Source organism: Callionymus lyra, chromosome 2 (assembly GCF_982586985.1).
Source record: "Callionymus lyra chromosome 2, fCalLyr1.hap1.1, whole genome shotgun sequence".
In the NCBI taxonomy this organism is placed as follows: domain Eukaryota; kingdom Metazoa; phylum Chordata; class Actinopteri; order Syngnathiformes; family Callionymidae; genus Callionymus; species Callionymus lyra.
In genome coordinates, this window is record NC_141819.1 from 24,276,497 (window position 1) to 24,296,278 (window position 19,782).

Here is a 19,782-nt window from a genome sequence, read left to right on the forward strand (position 1 = left end):
TGTTTATGTCGCTGGCCAGGAATGGTCGGGGCCCAGTCCTTCTTTTTAAAGCATTTAAATAAGAGGTAAAAGACACCTAGATGTGTTTGCAATAAGGTATACCTTTTAGTATCTAAGAAAACCTGCTGTATGTATGTGTCGTTATTGCGTCTTCTGTGGCTAAAATGCTGGAACAATGTTTTCTTGAATATCTTTTGTATTCTTGGCATCATATGCCTACGTTTATATTGTAGGACATCGAAGACAAGATCAAAGTCTCAGGATCTTCAGATATAAATCCTTCAAGGTCTTAGACGCTGCTGTTTGTGGTCGATAACATCAAAGTTCAATAGTTAAAAGTCAGCTTTACCGTCAATTTTCTTTAACTATACCAGACATGCAAAGGAAATTGAGAAAACTTTTCCCATCATCCCGCAATGAATAGATAAGGACAACAGATACAGTAAAACCAATAAAGAACACCTACTGATCCTAATAATAAAATAAAAAAATATAAATATAATGAAAAAATATATGTAAAATCTCCTCCCCAGATGCAACACTAATAGACTCAGGGACTCATTCATTCCTTGTGCTATTAGACTATAATTCTGAGTTTGGGGGCAGGAGTGGAGTGAAAAGAAGATGTTATTCTATGTCAATCTCTGTATCCTTGTAAATGTATTCACATTTTTTAGATCCTAAAAATATATATTTTAGATACATTTTATTTTAATTATAATATCTTCTGTCTGGTTGAGGATATCAAATGGAAGTTTTGAATGAGATAACTCTTGGTTACTATACATTTGGCCCTCGATTCGAATGTGGCCCTCCTCAAAAAACATTTGGACAGCTCCGTCTTGTACCAATTGAAGTGTTCATTCATTTTCAGCATTATCCCATCATGCTTTGCATCAATTTTAGAATGGGTTTTAAATTAAACAATGCCAGTGATGCCCAAAGATTATCCTCGATGAACTAATCTGTACATTAATGTTCGCCTGGATACATTATAGGATTGAACTGAAATGTTTGCTGCTGAAATCACATTTAAAGTGTCTTCAAATAAGATTGTCAAATGTGCGACTAACATGGTGGGATTTGATTAAAGCAGAAAAAAAAAAAAAAACCTTCTCATCTTGTGTTTTGTTCGTCGCAACCCTCATCACACACATGCATAATCTAATACACAGTGCAGTATCATCACAGAAGAAGAGTTCAATAAAACCACATGAGGTTTGTTAAGAAGCTTTTGGCAGATGGAGGCAGCGAGACGGCCTCTCTGTCCAAAAAAACAATATCAAAAAACAAACCATCTCCCAATCCTCTCCGCGAGGAACGTTTCTCTGGGATTTGCAATCTCATAAAATATATGTTATTAGAGCCAAAGAACACATTGTCGGGCGACGACGGAACACGCTTCATATGTTGTGATGAGGTACAAGGTTTTCTGATTACATCCGAATGATAAGAGCCTCCGGGGGGCGGGGGGGCGGGGGATCACAAGACGGGGTCACTGCGGGGTGACCAAGAAAACAATTTATCATATAGATTATTCCTGTACATTTTGATACCTCTCTCTTTAAAAATAGTTAGTACAAGCTCTATGGGTTTTTAACATGAGTAGTTATTTCATATTGTACTGATTGTGAATTATAGAAAAAGTATAATAATGACATAGTGATTTATACACCTTTTATGTCAGAGTCAATTCACAGTGTAAGAATTTAAAGTATTAGCATTATTAGCTACGTTTGGTTGGTGAGACCTGCTGTAGGGTTTTAAGACAGTAGCTCTGACAATGAAAACAAGAATCAGAGAAAGAGCCACATACACTGTTAAATACAAGGTAGAGATTTATTTCAATGATTGTGGCAGTTTTTAAATAAAATGCGTGACTGGAATCAAGTCGGAGACCTTCAATTGTGTGTTGAAAACCCACCGCTTGAGCAGTGGAGCTTGTATTACATGCGGTGAATAATAATAATGTTCTCCATCAACAGGTATCCGTTTCCAACCGTGTTCAGCAGCTGCAGCAAGAAAGACCTGGCGGCCAGTTTTGAAAAGGGCGTGGGGATGTGTCTCTTCAACATGCCCGAGGTCAAAGTGCTCTACGGCGGACAGAAGTGTGGCAACGGCTACGTGGAGGAGGGAGAGGAGTGCGACTGTGGCGAGCCTGAGGTGAGACGACTGCAGGCTGCTACGCTGAAATCTGCAGACCTTTTCGAATGTGTTCCCTTCTCTTGCCAACAATTAAATAACGTCCTCGGCTGTCGGCTATAAATCACTATTATGTCGAGCACTTTTGTGAAATGAAGAAAGCCGTTTCTTTGGATTTCCAGACGGATGCATCATACGAAGTTTTTTTTACGGATGGAATAGTTTGTTTTGGCTTTATTTGCCGTGGCAGCTCTTCAGAATCAGGTTTATTTATTTAGCCTGTGCAGCGTGGACCTGAGGTCAGAGGAAGACTTGTAGTAGAGATGAGGATCAGCACTTCCAGGTCATGTTCTTGATGGGAAACAGATGGGATTTAAGTCCAAGTAGCCGCTCTATGTTTGGTTCTTGGAGACTGAAACGGTGACAAAAGTGGGGATGAGCTCAGAGCTCCCTTTGATTTTTGACTTCCTCACTTTTACGGACATTATAATTAAGTCTAATAATAAAGTATGTCGACTACTAACAAGGTCCATGTGGTATATTAGTGCTGGACTTTCTTAATTCATGAATGTATCAGCGTATGTGTTGCCACATGGGAAGAAATCAAATCTGGAAAAGGGTTACTAGTACTCACATCTCTCTGTTGAACACTGTAGACATGATCACTGGTTTTGAACAATGATAGACTTCCTGGCTGTTAACCAACGTCAGATTTTCTTTCTTTTTTTGAGCTTTTTTATTATTACATTTTCCCAGGGAAGTATTGGACGTTGATATCTGTATTTTATGTGTATCTATCGATCTAAAATGTTATCAGATGTCTTGCTTAGATCCTTTTTTTCATTTGGAAGAGCGATAAAAATAGAGTATTCTGGGTATTTCTTTTGTTAAATGAGTTCATTCATTTTAACACTACGATGTTGAAACTTTGGTTTTGTTAATTGCTAATTTGAATACTTGTTTTGGATGATTCTGTTCGTCTGAAGGTTGTTCACTTCTTTTTCCTGGTTATTGCTCCAAAAGTGAAGAAGAAGTGACGACATTGACCTCATTAGTCCTTCTTTTAAGTGTGGAAAACCAAGACGTCAAAAAGACACAATTTAGTCAAAGAACTGCTCAGACAGGAACACTTAAAAATTCAAACTTTACTCATTTTCTCCTCACCCTCATGTCGACTAAGGGTTGGGATTATTTTTAGAGTAATTTGTTCCTTTTTAGAGTTCAGATCTTCGTCTTTATCTTCCTCTAAAAAGACAAACTTAAAAACATCCAAATACTTCAACGGTGCTCGTCTGTAACGTCCATCTTGTATTGAAGCCTCGACATAAGGAATTGTTCTGGAAAAACGTATACAAGTCTATATTTTGAGCTTGTTTTAAGTTTATATTAAAGAAAAACAAGCAATACAGACAGGAATTACTCTAATATTGCAAGTGCTTCCAGAGCGCATACATTTAAAGTGTCATTTTTGACGAAGACAACTGAGCATCATTCGCTACATTAAAATGAACAAACATTTTTGTTTAAATCTCTAAAAAGGAACAGATTACTCTAAAAATTAAATGACATTCAGAATAATGTCTAATAAATGTGTTTATAACAAACAATAGCAAAATCTGCCCGAGATCCTGGTTGAGCCACACTCTGGACTGGTCGGGCCGGATCAGTAGAACTCGGACAAACTTCCATGATATGTTATTAAAACTCTAGGACGAGATGAAAGAAAGGCTCGTTGTGTGGTGTTTACACATGCTGAGCCAGCAGAGCTTCAGCGAGCTGCTCACTCGTTGGACTGGAAATGCAAAATTTCCTCAACAAAGCGGCGACATGAGCCGCGGTGGCCGGAGCCGACCGCGATAATGAAGCTCGCCACCGAGTCGAGCAGCGCCACGCCAGCTCTGAGCGACGCTCTCTTGTGGAGACCCTCATTAAAAAAGTCCCATTGTGCTCAATCACGGTCCACTTCTCTGTTTCGTCGCCTCCCCTTCATTTGGCCGTGTGGACCATGGGAACGAGCCGGTCTGTTTCTCTGGTTGTGGCTAAAAAGCAAGATGGTGGTCGGGGGGGTCCTGATGTCCCACGAGCCCACAGGTGCATGCAGTCATCTGGTGCGTGCTGGATCCTTATCAGTGCGTTGATTGGTGGGAGCCATGAATCACGATAAGAGCCGACATGAAGCAGATGGTGGAATAAAGAGATGTACAACCGCTGACTCTTGGCTTGGTTTGACTGCATCATGAAAGCAGACGTCATGTCGGAATCATCTTTGATAAGGAATCTCGTTCTTCATCAAGAACCTGCTTTATCAGCATCAGTGAACGACATGGAGCTAAATTAAACACTTTCTTAAACTAGTTTTCAACATGACCAAGACATTATATATGATATACAGTCACGTAAAATATATGATTATAGCATCTGGTTTTTGTCAATTTCCTGTTGATTTGTAATGTCTGGTTCAACTAAAGGTTAATTTGTTTGAACAAATATAAGGATAAGAAGAAAAATGGGTCGTAAGAGTTTAATTTAGGAACTGATGTCTAGACATTTTCCATGTTTTCTTGATAATAACACTTCTTACATAGTTCTTACATCAATATCTATGACATTGTACTGACAAAAACAGAGCTTTTAGTCATTCCGTGTTTTCTTTTCTGTCTGTTAGTCACATGATACACACCGAAGTTACTAACTGATGATGAACTTTGTTTGAAGAGAACATAATTAATTCATTACATGAATGTAAAAATCAAATAAAATACATTTAATTAACTTGCAACATTATAAAAATGATTACACCACGGATGTGCATTCCAATAAAAAACCTCTTCACTCAAGCAGAATGTTACATATTGTTTATTATTTTAAGATCACAAATAGTATTTGGCAAGACTTCCTTTGATACAGTGTTTCAAAAGTGCTCACTGACATCATTTTGTCTTCACGTCTGCAGGAGTGTTTGAACCCGTGCTGCAACGCCACCACCTGCTCTCTGAAGGGAGACGCTGTTTGTGCTCATGGACAGTGTTGTCAGGATTGCCAAGTACGTTTGTTACCCAAAGGTTCAACTTTGCAGGACAGTCTTGAACTGATGTTTGCTCGACCTTTTTATTGCTTGTCATGTCTGTTCAACTACAAGTAGATCCTTTTAAATATGCTCACTTTTCTGATGGCGGCTTGTCTCAGTTTCTTCAAAGTTATTTTCAAATATCATAGTTTTGTGTTTCTGATTCTAGTTTGAATGTTGTGGCACATGAGTCACATTTATACACCATCAAGGAGTAGAAATATTAGGGTCTTTTAAAATATCAAACATATAAAATATGAATTGAAATTCTGATTTTACTCCAGTACAATTTTTTTTTTAATTCACAACTAAACCAATTTTATTTGTTGTTTGTAGAAAAATACTACATTTGCCTTTGTCACTTCTACTCTCCCATGTTTTATTGTTTAATTAATATAGTTTACTTATTAGTTCATGACTATTGTTTAATTAAATGATGTAATGTAATGTATTACATTTTTAAATAATTCTTCATTGTTTATTTTTATGGCATTTTATGTTAACGTCTCTTATTTTATTTTTAATTGATTCTGTTTTATTTCATTCATAATATTTATAATTTCTAAAGCCACCACAACAACACTGTTTATAAACGTTTTCTGATTCTGATATTATTGTTTAAAAATATATATTTTACAGATTGTTTTTTTAAATGGCCTTTTTTTATCTTTGTATTTAATCTTTTTCCCAAAATATTTCCTTATTAGTAAAATAAGCCCCTCACGATAATGCCTGTATTTGAAAAGGCTCCTGGAAATATAACCACTGTATAATTATCTTTTCATGTGTTATTATTAATTCAATGATTCATTTTTTAATGAACACAGAAACTCTTCAAACAACACGCTTGAGGATTTATCTTAGAAACAGTGTGAGGTTAAGCAAACATTTAATATCAATAGAATTATATGATAAATATTTAAAAACAGTTCCTGCCTTGTTGTCGCTCCACAGCTGAAGCTGGCGGGTATTCCGTGCCGCGAGTCCGGCAACTCCTGCGACCTGCCGGAGTTCTGCACCGGCACCGGTCCTCACTGCCCCGCCAACGTCTACCTGCACGACGGCCACGCCTGCCACAATGTGGACGGCTACTGCTACAACGGCATCTGCCAGACTCACGAGCAGCAGTGCATCACGCTGTGGGGCGCAGGTTGGTGTTGGTTTGATCGCCGTCGCCAGCTTTCTCACCGCCTCTGTCTGTGGGTGTCGCAGGAGCCAAGGCCGCCCCGGGCATCTGCTTCGAGCGGGTCAACTCGGCCGGAGACCCCTACGGCAACTGTGGCAAGGACTCCAAAGGCTCTTTCGCCAAATGTGAACCGCGGTGAGACTTGATGAAGATTGAATAGAAGATCGTTTTGGCATTTGAGTGGATCGTCGATGTCATTGTGTATCAAATCCCTTCAACATATTTTCCAACCTGCATGTTTTTAGAACCATAACAACCCATTATCGCATTGCGTCTCAATCCTTAAATGTCACAAACACACTCTTCTGCAGCTCCACTAATTGCTGGGAAATTCAGTTTGTGTAGAGAGAAATAATTGCAAAATATATATATATATATATATATATACGCATGTGTTTGTGGAAAACCACTGTTGCGTGAGATTTAATCACCATATTGTTATTCTCGCTCCGTTGTGTTTGCAGAGACGCTAAGTGTGGAAAGATCCAGTGTCAAGGAGGCGCTAACCGGCCGGTAATTGGCACCAATGCCGTTTCCATAGAAACCAACATCCCCCTGCAGGAAGGCGGGAGGATCCTCTGCCGAGGCACTCATGTGTACTTGGGCGACGACATGCCCGATCCCGGGCTGGTCCTGACCGGAACCAAGTGCGGGTATGGAATGGTGAGTGCCAGTCGTACGAGAACAGCAGATATTGTTGAACTGAAGCTGCAGCTCTGGTGTGCAGTGGTCGTTGCTTTTCTAAATATCCCGGAGGCCCACGTTATATACCGTGACTGTTGTGAAGGCCTGTCAGGAAAGCGACAAGACTAATGGCCTTTAGATGATGGGGAAAGTTTCACAAAAGTCCTGAAGTAACAAGAAAACTTGGAAAGAAAAAATAAAATTTGAAGCTGAGATTTTTAAAAAGTCTAATTATGCAATAGAATTATATAAATAAACTCAACTTGTATTTTTGATGTACCGTTGATTACGTTTGAAATTTTTCTGACGCCTTTTTATCTATTTATTTTAACAAAAACTAATACAGATAAGACACAAAAGAAGAGAAAGATTTGTATGCATTGTGAAATAATCACATTAGAGCATGTGAGGAACTGAAAATGAGACACAACATCCCAGGCAAACACTTTCTCAAGTATCTACAGTGCATTTCTTTTTTTTGGGGGGGGGTAGGACTGGTTTGTCAGATGGAGATTTCTGTCTGAATGTTTTGTAAGAACCTTAAAAAGTCTCAATAAAAATGTAAAAAAAACAATAGTAGAAAATGTGTTATTTAATTTAGCTGTCAGAAACATTTCCAAATGTTTTATAGTTTTATTATGACATTAAAAGGGCCACATAAATACAGGCATAGCGGCCAAATTTGGCCTTTAGGTCGCACTCTGGCAACGTATGGTTCTGTGACTCCTTCTCAATCTTACAAAAAAGGCATTTGCTGTGGATTAGAGGGTCACAGGTTCAAATTTTGATGAGAGCAGACGTAGATGCTATTGTTGAACCTTAGGCAAGACCCTATAAAAGTTATGCCTGTTTTATTTCGGTGCTATACAAGTCAGATTTGTATGAAAGTTGATGGATGAGTCACATGCAAGTTGAATTAATTTTTATTTTGTGTAAACTATAGATTCAGTGCAGGTATTTGATTCTCTATTTGGCTGAAACGATTCCATCCACTGTCAGATTCCTGCCTGTTATCAACCACCTGCTACTTACTGAGGGCGCTCCAGGTCCTTTTCCCGGGTCTTTGTCTTAACACACAATCAAATCACCATTATTCCCTCGGTTCGGCCTCTTTAAGAAGTCATTCATTTTGCCATCAGTCACTACAGTGAAACATGGACTCCATTTAGTGTGATTTACCTCTTTCCAAACCTCCACTCTTCCCGAGGATCCGGCCTCCGCTGTCATCTGTTAAGCATTTTGGCATTAGCTGCTCGCCGCTCTCCACTGCCAGGCACATCTTCATTTCCTACTGGAATATTCCTGGACGCCCACTGGCCCATCATAATGTATTTATGTTTCATTTTATTTCATGCCGCGCTTTTATGTCTGCTGCAATTTAAAAACGCTCCATCATTTGTTCTCTTCTTGACATTCAGTGCTTTGTTCATGAAATACACACTCCTGTGTTCTCTCTCTCTCTCCCTGCTAGATGTGTCTGAATCGTCAGTGCCAGAATGTCAGCGTTTTCGGTGTTCTGGAGTGTGTGGCCAAGTGTAATGGCCGAGGGGTGAGTACACAACTGATGCAGCAGATCTACAAAACATGTCATGTTTCAAATGTTGAAGTCTTTCTCTCCAAGATGCAGTTAGTCTCTCATCATGACCATGTTTTGAACTTATTACTTTATAAAGTTCTCCCCCGTCTGAAATCTCAGCGAACGAGAGGTTACGAGAGAGGAGTCCATTATGATGTAATAATGGCTAAACTCCTCCTCCAGCCAGCTGTATGCCCTGCTTTGTTTATACAACGAGTCCCTTGGAGGTGGAGACTTCCAGGATTGATTATGTGCGGTGACAAACCCTAATTCTTAACCAATCACAGCAGAGTGGGTGTGGTTATAGTAAACAAGATTTTTGCTAAAGAAAAGCATTTTTAGTGTGCGGAGCTTAATCACATTTTGTAATGTAAATATTTCATTAAAAAGAGAGTTTTGTACAAACAGACACATACTGATGATACAATAGAAGATCCATTGAAGACACACTTACATCGACACATTAGTTGCCATTTAAAACGAATAACAAGATGTTAATGGGTTAGATTAGATTGGATTGAACTTTATTGATCCAACAGCGAGGAACTTGACTTGTGCAGTAGAAAACATGTAACAGGGACATAAACAGAACACTTAAAGAAACAAACAAGAACAGAAATAAAATCCAACCTACTATGTACACAATGAACGCTGTGCATTTTGATGTGTACAGTACCCACAATACAATAAATAAATGATATGAAGCTTACATTAACAAAAGCGCCTTATGCTACTGATCATTGCACAGGAATTAATTATTGCCCGAGGATAACTTGCACTGAAAGCGGAGAAAGTTAAGCACAGCAGTTAAAACAGGTTATTGTACAGTCTGACGGCAGTCTGTTCCACCTCAATGGAACAGTATTTAAATGTCAATGTGTGCTTCTCTGCTCACTGATACTGTATATTTATGTATTAACAAGTCTTTAAATTTAGAATTATATTTGTATTGTATTCTTATTTAAGTATTTGATTTGATTTTTGTTGTGTGCTCTTGCTTATTGTATTGTTTTTCCCTGATGCTGCTTTAAACTAAAATGTCCCCTTGTGGGACTAATAATGGAAAATCTAATCTAATGTTGTTGCTTCAAGACATTATACTCGTAGATTTACGATGCATGCGAACATTGCTGTGAAGTTTCTTAAGGATATAAATATCAGCCACAGTCACAGGTTTATTCAAATATGTTCTATATTTCCACAATATTGTGGGCCAGACCTGCAATGCTGTTGTAATCCATCACGTGACACTGAAAGGTTCAGTCAATTAGCTTTAATGGTTTCATTTATGCTCTGCCACAAGTGCCATTCATCAAGCATCCCTGGAGGTTTGTCCTTGTCCCCAAAACTATTCATAATCCAAAGTTCTGGATCCACCTCAGCAGCTGTGGCGGGAATTGAAGTTCAGTGGAATAAATATTTGATGCTTCTTTAATGTCACCGTGGATGTTTTTTACAGTGAACGCTGAACGTTCAGGGTTATTTCGTTTGGCTATGATTTGTTGTTGAGACAGCTGCAGATTTTCATCGTCATTTAGAACTACAAAAGCACTGAGACAGTGCATAGCCCTGCTAAGGAGCTTATTTTGCATGGCTCTTTAAAACACTGAACACAATCAAATCAATTACCTTAACTTCCATTATTTAAGGTTTAAAAAAAACAGTGCATAGAATTTGATTAATTTAAGTGATTTTATGTTATACTTTTTTTTTCAGAATGAGCAGGTGCAGCAAGAAGCCAAATGAAGTGAAAGATTAAACTTAAAATTATCTTCCTAACATCATTACTTCTGAACAATCCTGAAAATGAAAATCCATCTATGTTGTTATGCAAAGAAAAGGGGAAAATACAACCTCCATGGCAGGAGTAATTATGAAAACATTTATGGTGCTGAAATGAAATAGACACGACATGCAACTTTGTAAAAGCTCATTGTTTAAACCATAACACATTCAAAGTCATTTATAAACACCTTCATTAAATTCTCCCACCTTTTCTGATCACAGGAATTCTCCTGCCCAGACCAGGGTTTGAACCAAAATGTTATGAAACCATCAAATTATTTTTCATGACTCACGACTCATTAGCTTTAAGAGTCAAAAACATAGATCATTTGCGGCGACTCTGTCACTTTAAGAAACATCAAACACGTCATTCATGAAGTAGAAGTTGGCCGAGAGACTCAAGAGGAAGTGTCTCCTGGAGGCCTGAGCGCTCCCCTGCATTCTCCGATTAGATCAAGATGTTTCCCTGGATGGTTGCCCTCACCTGCTTCACATTATCATGTTGGGGAATCCTCTCAGACTTTCTTCCACTCGGCATGACAGGAAGAGGAGTGAAAGATTATAAAAGTGTGGTTTGGAGCGACGGCTGTGCTGTGGTTTTTATACCAGACATCTTTACCATGTGGACTTAAGCTGCGGTGGCGGCGTGCGGTGAACTCCGCCTCATGCGTGCATCGTGGGTATTTGTCTGACTCTGGCTCTAATGCGTCATCGGGCTCTATTCAGAACTTCAAAGATGATTATTGTTGAAAATGAATTTGAGAAATTAAGATGCAAAATTGAAAATTTTGTTGCGTATTCCCAGAGTGTCTTTTTATCCTGTGTTCGTCAACACCTCTGTCATTCAGCGCGGCAGTGTGTTGACTTTAATATGATGTGTTCAGCTAATAACATCACTACAGTCTCCAGAGGAACATTCTGTTTTGGCAAAAATCTCTTGTAGGCCGACCAGTTTATTACAACTTTTTTCATTTATTATTCATCAAGGAAAGGAAAAAACATTGATATTATGATGATAATTGTGTTCGCTTATTTAGAAATTAACATAATAGTGAGGAAAGATTATAATGTACAGTTAGTATCCAACAGGCGACAACTACTGTACATATGTTTTTGCTCTTGTGTGTATCATGTGACTAACAGAAAAGAAAATATGGAATGCCTAAAAGCATTTTTGTCAGTACAATGTCATAACTACTGATGTTGGAACTTGAAAAAGTGTCTAGATATCAGTTCTTAAATGTAAAAATCATCTATTTTTCTCATTATATTTGTACGCACAAATGTACCTTTAGATGTTGCAGACAAGAAATTCAAGAAAGGCTTATCTTTTATTTATAACTTAAGCAAAAAAAGTACTCTCCCACAATGCATTGCAACATTCACTCTCAGTCATTTCCTCTTTATTCCTGATCTTGAACCGTATTTTGTTTGTTCTTGTTTGACATCTCCGCTCATTATCCATCATATATATTGATCTAATGCCATCATATTTTCAACAGATGTATAAAAGATGCTCTTATTTTATTAGGGTCAACGGTGTTTGCTGGGTTTGATGTTTCACTTGAGCTTAAACTCCAGTAGATCTCTAAAGAATGCAATAAAATGAATGGAAAAAATCTGATTCGGTTCAGTACGTTTATCGTATTAAAGTGATCAGTTCAGTCCTTTATTGTCATTGCAATGAGAAAAAGGTGTCAAATTTAAATAGATAGCATATCAGGATGGAGATCTCGTTCGGGAAATTTGGTATAAATAAAACAAAAAACATGTTGCGACCTTGATTATTATTAAACTGCACATAACAGTGATAAAAACTCCATTAATAAATAAATAGAAAATAAAAACAGTCCCAGTAAATCCAATAAAACATACGCATATCACCCTTTATTCTGTCCCATTATTATATTATATTGCACGGTCCCACCGTATATTATTGTGTTAAGAGTTTTTTATGGCATTGATGATTGTTATTGTTTGTGAAGTTGGTTGTAAAGTATTGACCAACAGAAAGACTTCTTCATATCGGATCCAATCTTGAGAGCGTTAACACACAATTGTCCTGCTTTTCTTTGCTCATTTCAATCTTCAGAGTATTGATAATACCACTTGTATTTGAGCAGGGTGAGAGTAATGGATGTGTTTGTGTGTCTTTAAGTCAATATTCATTTCAAATGGGTCGAACTGATCAGCCTTCTAATAACTAGGGCATCAGTCGATCCCTCTCAACACTCACGCCATCTATTGATCCCCACGTCCTGTTTCCATAGGTAGAAAACACTATGAAATTAAACCCAAACGCTCATATACCATGGTAGAAAAACAATTTACGCGTTAATAGTCACACGTATGGACTACCTTTACTGACATTAGCAATAATGGCCTTTGTTACATTTATTAGCCATGAGTTAAATGAACATTTTTTGTTTCTGAACTGAATCAAAGACACCTGAGTTTACATAGAGTTCCTCAAGTTTTTTGTTTTTTTTCGTCTAGGTCTGCAACAACAACAAGAACTGCCACTGTGAAGCACACAGTGCCCCCCCTTTCTGTGACAAGACAGGCTTCGGGGGGAGTTTAGACAGTGGTCCAATCAGATTAGCAGGTAACTACACTCTTTTATTCATTCCAAGTGCCAGCACAGACACCTTTAATGTTTGAAGGAAGAAGCTAGTTTTAGATTTGTACGTCTGACTAAACTATCTCTTGCGGACAGACACTGGGGGTCTCACGGTGGGCATCCTGGTGGTGCTTCTGTTTGTCCTGGGTGTTGGACTGGTCGTCTGCCTCAAGAGGAAGACCCTCCTCAGCCTTCTCTCCACCAGTAAAAAGAACCAGATCAAGAAGCTCAGGTACTTTCTATCGACCAATGAAAGCTCAAGTGTTTCATGACGTTTCTTAATCGATCATATTTTAAATTAGATCCGTGAGCGCCACAGTGAGCAGAACGTCCAGTCCACCGACACAGACCTTCAGCGCAGCATCTCCATCTAGAACCACGTCTCCATCCAGAACCACGGCTCCATCTAGAACCAAGCCTCCATCTCCGCCTGCACCACCACTGGTGAAACCTGTCGCCGCCCTCAAGGTTTTTACATTTCCTGACCTTTTTTTCTGCATGTTTTCAAAGCTCTTATTGTGGGAATTAATGCAGTACACTGTAAAACAGTGCACTTACTTGCGCAGTGCTCAAATTTCGACAGGGTAGTTCTGTCTCAAATCAAACACTGCTACACACTTACCGGAAATTACTTGACAGCTTCTTCTTCTACTTCTTTTTAACGGTTATTGCAACCAGCTGTTGGAATCATATCACCGACACTTGACAGCACTTTTCACCAATTGTAACTTGAGATGTGTTTCATTGTGTGATTACTGTTGTTGTGTTGTTTTGTGGTAAAACGAGTGTTTTCTCTAAACTTTTACGCCAGTATCTTCTCCGAGGACGTGTCGCCAGTGACGTGTCTTCCATTTAGCATCATCTACGCCACTAAGATGGCGCCTTTAAGGGTGGAAAGTGTTCATCGATCCACACTCAATTCTCTGGTCATTTGAGTGCGTCAATTGAGTGCTAATTGTGCACTACGTTTTTACACACTGCTCATCGGGACACACTTGTACACTCTAAATATTAAGTGTAAGTGATCCTGCCGGGCCCATGAAAATGACTTTGAGGGTCAAGATTTTTACTTGTGGGCCTTGAGTTTTACTGGAAAAAAAGGCCAAAGCCTTCAAAGCGTTGCTGCCTTAAAGTCAGTGATTTAGTTTAGTGTAAGTAGGTCTACTATTAGTTTAGATGATAACCATAGAGATAACAACAGAAAGAGAAACAACTCCATCCCTTAGTAATTGCTCTCCTCAGGATTGTGTACTGAGCCCCCTTCTGTTCACCCTGATGTCATGAGGTTTTCAGACAACACGGCTGTGGTTGGATGCAACAATGACAGCGATGAGTCAGAGAGATGTCGACACACCTGGAGATTTGGTTTAGAACAAAGAACTTTTTATATCACGAACATCTCAAAGAACGTTCCAGTCTCAAACCACAAGTACAAAAAAAAGCTGCTCTGTGAACTAAAGCGAATCAATGAAGAAGTAAACTGGATATATTAAGAACACTCGCCACTCCATCAAGAGAAAGACGCTTTGTTGTTCTAGTGTCATTATTCTCTCGGGGTATTACATGATATATTGTCAAAATCTAAACAAGTCTTTTAAGAAGTTACTTTTAAATGTTTATCCCACTGAGTTGTAATGTAAAGTCATGTATGTAACAGGAATACGAGCAGGAGTCGTGTTTACATCTCCACCGCCTGTTTCAACTTCTCCACCACGGCCCCGGACATGCTCGCTAATACGAAGTGACCCGTGATCGATGGTGTTTGGAGCTCAGAAATACGATAGGATGTGTCAGAATGGACATTTGTGCTGCAGGGTGGCACACGCACCGGCAGAGCTGCGCCGCATTAGCCTGAGATCCGTGTTTCCAGTTAGGAACATGTGTTCTTCATTTGTGGTAAGAAGAGAAAGGTTGCAGCACTGTTTGATGTAAGAACAGTGCAGGTGAGGTCATTTTCCAGTGGTTCTGTGTGTGTGTGTTATAGCGAGTGTGTGTTTGTGTTGCTCACATCTGGCTGAGTTTAAATTTCTGGATCTCACGTTTCTTACTGTGTGTAATACCTGGTAGCTCCGTCCAAGTCAAGTGCCACAGAAGAGAAGTTGTGTTACGGTGATTGGAACAGTACCGTCAAACTCCAAGTCGTTTCATGCGGTCGGCAAGAGCTTTATATTATAATTATGATATATATTCTGGAATATTTTGATGTTCACCAAAATATAAATCATGTGTTGCTTTATGGGCTTGTTTGCGGAATTTCGTTGCCAGTTTCACTGCTGTGTTTTCTGTGCAATGACAATAAAAGAAAGTGTAAAGTCTAAAGGAATAGATTAATAAAAACTTAATAAATAGAATATATTTAATTATTAAAATGGTATCGAGGAGAAAAAAACATTTGTCTTGTTTAATATTATAATTATGATAAATATTCTGGAATAATTTGATGTTCACCAAAATATAAATCATGTGTTGCTTTTACGGGGCTTGTTTTTCAGTTGGAATAGATTAATACAACTTAATAAATGGAATTTATTTAATTATTAAAAGGGTATCAAAGAGAAAAAAAGGTTTTGTCTTGTTTTATATTATCTATTAAAATTTCTCTGTGAAGCAGGGACTCTCAACTGTTTATTTATCTATTTCTAAACTCCTCTAAATTTTTACTTGTGATGGCCAAATTGATTATTTTTTCTTTCATATATTCTTTTAAAAGCCTTCATTTATTTGATGATTTATGACACCCACAACTTGTCATTTTGGAGTCACTATGGGACCCAAATCCTGAGCAGTTGAGAACCACTGCTGTAAAGTGTTCACTTGAAAACACACTCATGTAATTCTCATTAAGGATTTGTCATATTTTCAGACCAACATAGGAGTTCCTGGTTTTCTATTGTTCTTGAATGCAGAGATCTAATGAGAAAATTGTGTTTAAAAAAAAAAGGCCAATTGCCATAAATTCTAACTACTACCTTGATTATTTGGGTTGGATTAGTGTTGTTAAATGCCAGCGTGGAGCTGAGAGGCTTCCATGAAACATCTCTGGCAGAAGCATGTGAACAACACAAACACACACTGTGTTTGTGTTGTTCACATGTGGCTAAGTTTAGATAGCAAGAGCTCTTCGCTGAAGTGTGTGTGGGCTCCTTCGCTCGGAGCCACTCGTGAGCGAGACCAGATGGGTTCTGATGAGCTGGGCGGGATGTTCTCGCTGATAAGTTACCTGAGAGGGGACGGGCGGGCGGGTCAGGGGCGGGAAATTGATTCCTACATCTTGGAGTTGCACGGAGGTTAATGTGATTCTTGATATGAAGCAGACTCCTTCTTCACTGACTCTTCTTCCTTTCATCTCCCTGCTGCAGCCTCCTCACCGGGGGTCGGAGACCCCGCTCCCGCCGCCCCCCTACCCGTCCCACAGTCTGCACCGGTTGCCCCAGTGCCCCCCGGTTCACCTCAGACATACAGTTCCCGTGTCGCTCACCTTGTCCCTATCGGCTCGACCGCTGCAGCCCAGGATGCCGGTGCCGCCGCCTCATCGCGCCCCCCCTCCTCACATCCAGGTGGCGTCACGGGGGGCGTCGTTCGCGCCTCGTCATCCGTCCTGCAGAATGGTCTTGGTGAGTTTCTCACACCTTTGTCTCCCTTAGATCCTGCACAATTACAGCGAATAAGTACATTGTAAATATGTCATTGTGCCATAATTAATATTAACACCATTTAGTGAGTGTATTAGAAACGTATCACGATACCGGGGCATTGACACCATATATTGTGATACTGTAGTAACAAGGATATATTTGTAGTATTGTCAGATGAATCGACTCTGGTGTTGTATAATTTACAGACCTTATGGCTTTTTAATTTGGAACCGAAATATGCTAAAAAACATCAGCTTTATAAGCTGTATCCTCTTGTCCTCAGTCATCGCTGGGATTCTGCGGTATTTCATTTTCCCTTTAGCTTTAGAGGACGTAATGACTGATGCCATCTAGTGGCACAAAGTTTAATTGCAATTCAAAAACGACAACATATACCATAAATATTTGAATGTTAATTCAAACTACAAATAATCATATTTTATTTAAATAAAGAAATATAAACCTTATAAGAACTTTGATACAATAAAAGGCAAATAAAGAAAGGAAATTAAATGTAAAAAATAGATTTAATTGTTTTTGAAATAACTATAAAGTGCTTGTATATTCATGCAGTATCGTAAAAATCTTTGCGATATCTAAGTGTATCGATATTTCCTGGCAGTTCTACTCCCACTGTGGGTTATGTTTCTCATCACATGATGTTCTCATGGTTGGTTCTGTATGAACATTGACAGCTACTTCCCTTAAAATTAAGTTAATCCAGAAGCAAGCCAGATTCTGACCCTTAAATACGATTAAAGAACTGATAGAAGCCAGTCTGGGAGACCAAAAGTGAGTAAGCAAATTTCACAGAGAAGGCAAATGGACGCCTTTTTTTATCCTGTGGATTTAGGTTGTCGAGATGTTGTCCGTCAACGCCAAGTGTAGAAGTTGCTTGTGTTGAAGCTTTCTTACTCAATGCTTCTAAAAGACTGTTCATGTGGTTGGAGTGGAGCGAGGGATGAAAGGGATGAATGTGGAATTTGTTGGAAATAATGAGTGAGAAGTCGTTAGACGCTAGCAACACACACACTTATTAAAATCTATGTTTCTTTCTATATTCATTATAAAGTCTGTAGATACCAGTGAATCCTGCTGAGCCCGACATTGTCAAAGGACCAGGGACGAGTGTATTACCCCCCCCCCCCATCTTTCTTTTCACCACCTCGACTGTCACTGATGGCGACCCCCACCCGATTATTCAATACGCAAATAAATAATAGATGCTTTCCCACACAGGAGAAATGGCTGTAAAATAAAGACATAATTGATTTGGAGGAATAACCTGCGGAGATCATTTCCGTTTTGACTCCATCACTAGCTGGAGATCTGCAGTCACTTCGGAGCAACAGCATCAAACAATTAGAGGTTCACTCATCAATAGTGATATTTAAGAGTCATCCAGATTAGCAGAGGGTCAGAGAAGGATCTGATTCAAAAATATTAATGAGGAGAAATACATTTTCTGTTGGTCTTATACTGTTTTATTTTTAATGCTTATTTTTCATACTGTTATTTATTCTATTTCAAATATTCATGATTCATTGTTTGATTCGTGTTTTAAATGTAACTGCTGTGTTGTTCTCAGTATTATCTTGACCTTTAAAGTAAATATTTTATTGGGTATTGTTTTGATTGTTTAAGCGCTTTGTGACCCTGGTCTGCGAAAGGCGCTCTATGAATACAAATTACTTATTACTTACTTACTTACTTACTTACTTACTCCTGTTTAAAATAAAATACTTTCATTGTTCTTTCACTTACATCACTTTTAATAAGTTGAATTGTTTCAAAATTAATATATATATATATATGGTCGACATTAGATACATTATGTTGTAATCAATAACTTTAGTCTCATAAATATCGATTTTAGTTCGTTTTATTGAACATTTAATGTGATTTTCCTCGTTCAAATCACTCTGTTTTGACATGTTGAGCCCAATTACACGGGTTAAGTCTTAGGTTTGGCTCTTCTCTGAATGTTCACCAGATGAGACCAGAGGAGTTGCTCTTCATCATGACCTCACTGAGAGAATTAAAACCTCATGATTGTGCTCACTGGCCGCAGAAAGAACACTTTCTACCAGCGAGTGCCACCTAGTGGACTGTCCGAGACAAAACCTTAAAAATATAGACGATTTCAGACTTATAATGAGTATATCGTTTTATACATAGTACTTTTGTAATTAACTATAGTATAATAAATGTTTTATGAGTTAATTTTTAAATGTCGTGTTAATTATTATTAAATAACTCCTCTGGTGTTTCACCACAAGGGGACGCAATTCCTCTGACACCTCGTTCAGTGATGTGTTCGGGGACAATGAACTGGTTTTGTGTTAGATTTCAAATAATAATTACATTTTTTTATATTTTGTATAATCTACAATGTAGAAATATTAACCCTGCATTCAAAAGTGCCTCATAAATGAGAACATCTATGTTGATTTGGTACATTAAATGCGGTGCAACTTGGCCAGACTAAAGAAATCCCTCTTTAATCGTTCTATGTGGTTTTTGTCAGGAGTTGGAGAAGCCCAGTCCGCCTCAGAAGCCTCTGCCTGCAGACCCGCGGAACTTACGTCTGGGAAGAAGTCCGCCCGGGGTGAAGGTTCAGAGTAAAGCTCCAATTGTACCCAATCATGGAGCACCCAGACCCATCTGTGGCGCCCTGTACCCCGAAAGGTGAGTGTGGAAACTTAATAAAAAATGCAGGAAGTGACATCATCACTAGGAAACATCCTTACATATAAACATAAGGATGAAAATGTAATGAAAACAGACTTTAATCTCATGTATGCGCCTGTGACAGTCAATATTTAATATGTTTCTCTTTAATAAATAGTGTTTTTTAATTTAGTTTTTCTTCATTCATCAGTTCCGTTGAGTCATTGAAGCAGCAATAGATGAGAGTTAAACATTGTTTGTAGCTCCTCCCAGTGTCAGAACAGTGCAACTGCAATGTCGTGAAGCCTCTGTTGCCACATAATGCATTTGTTTCTTACACAAGATAAAAGCTCTTGTTTTCAAAATATTACATAGTGCTTCTTTAAAAGACATTATCTTTTAAAAAAAACATTTAAT

The 19,782-nt window shown here is 38.6% G+C and overlaps 1 protein-coding gene across 1 annotated transcript in view; it reads left to right on the plus strand.

Moving 5' to 3' along the window:
• Nucleotides 1-19,782, plus strand: part of adam12a (ADAM metallopeptidase domain 12a) — a 100,557-nt gene that overhangs the window by 78,746 nt on the left and 2,029 nt on the right. The window contains exons 12-22 of the mRNA XM_087784250.1: nucleotides 1,986-2,163; nucleotides 5,096-5,185; nucleotides 6,164-6,359; nucleotides 6,422-6,530; nucleotides 6,860-7,058; nucleotides 8,551-8,628; nucleotides 12,937-13,045; nucleotides 13,157-13,292; nucleotides 13,363-13,528; nucleotides 16,420-16,674; nucleotides 19,223-19,383. Coding sequence (XP_087640376.1) covers nucleotides 1,986-2,163; nucleotides 5,096-5,185; nucleotides 6,164-6,359; nucleotides 6,422-6,530; nucleotides 6,860-7,058; nucleotides 8,551-8,628; nucleotides 12,937-13,045; nucleotides 13,157-13,292; nucleotides 13,363-13,528; nucleotides 16,420-16,674; nucleotides 19,223-19,383 — 1,677 coding nt within the window. The remainder of the gene's footprint in view (nucleotides 1-1,985; nucleotides 2,164-5,095; nucleotides 5,186-6,163; nucleotides 6,360-6,421; nucleotides 6,531-6,859; nucleotides 7,059-8,550; nucleotides 8,629-12,936; nucleotides 13,046-13,156; nucleotides 13,293-13,362; nucleotides 13,529-16,419; nucleotides 16,675-19,222; nucleotides 19,384-19,782) is intronic.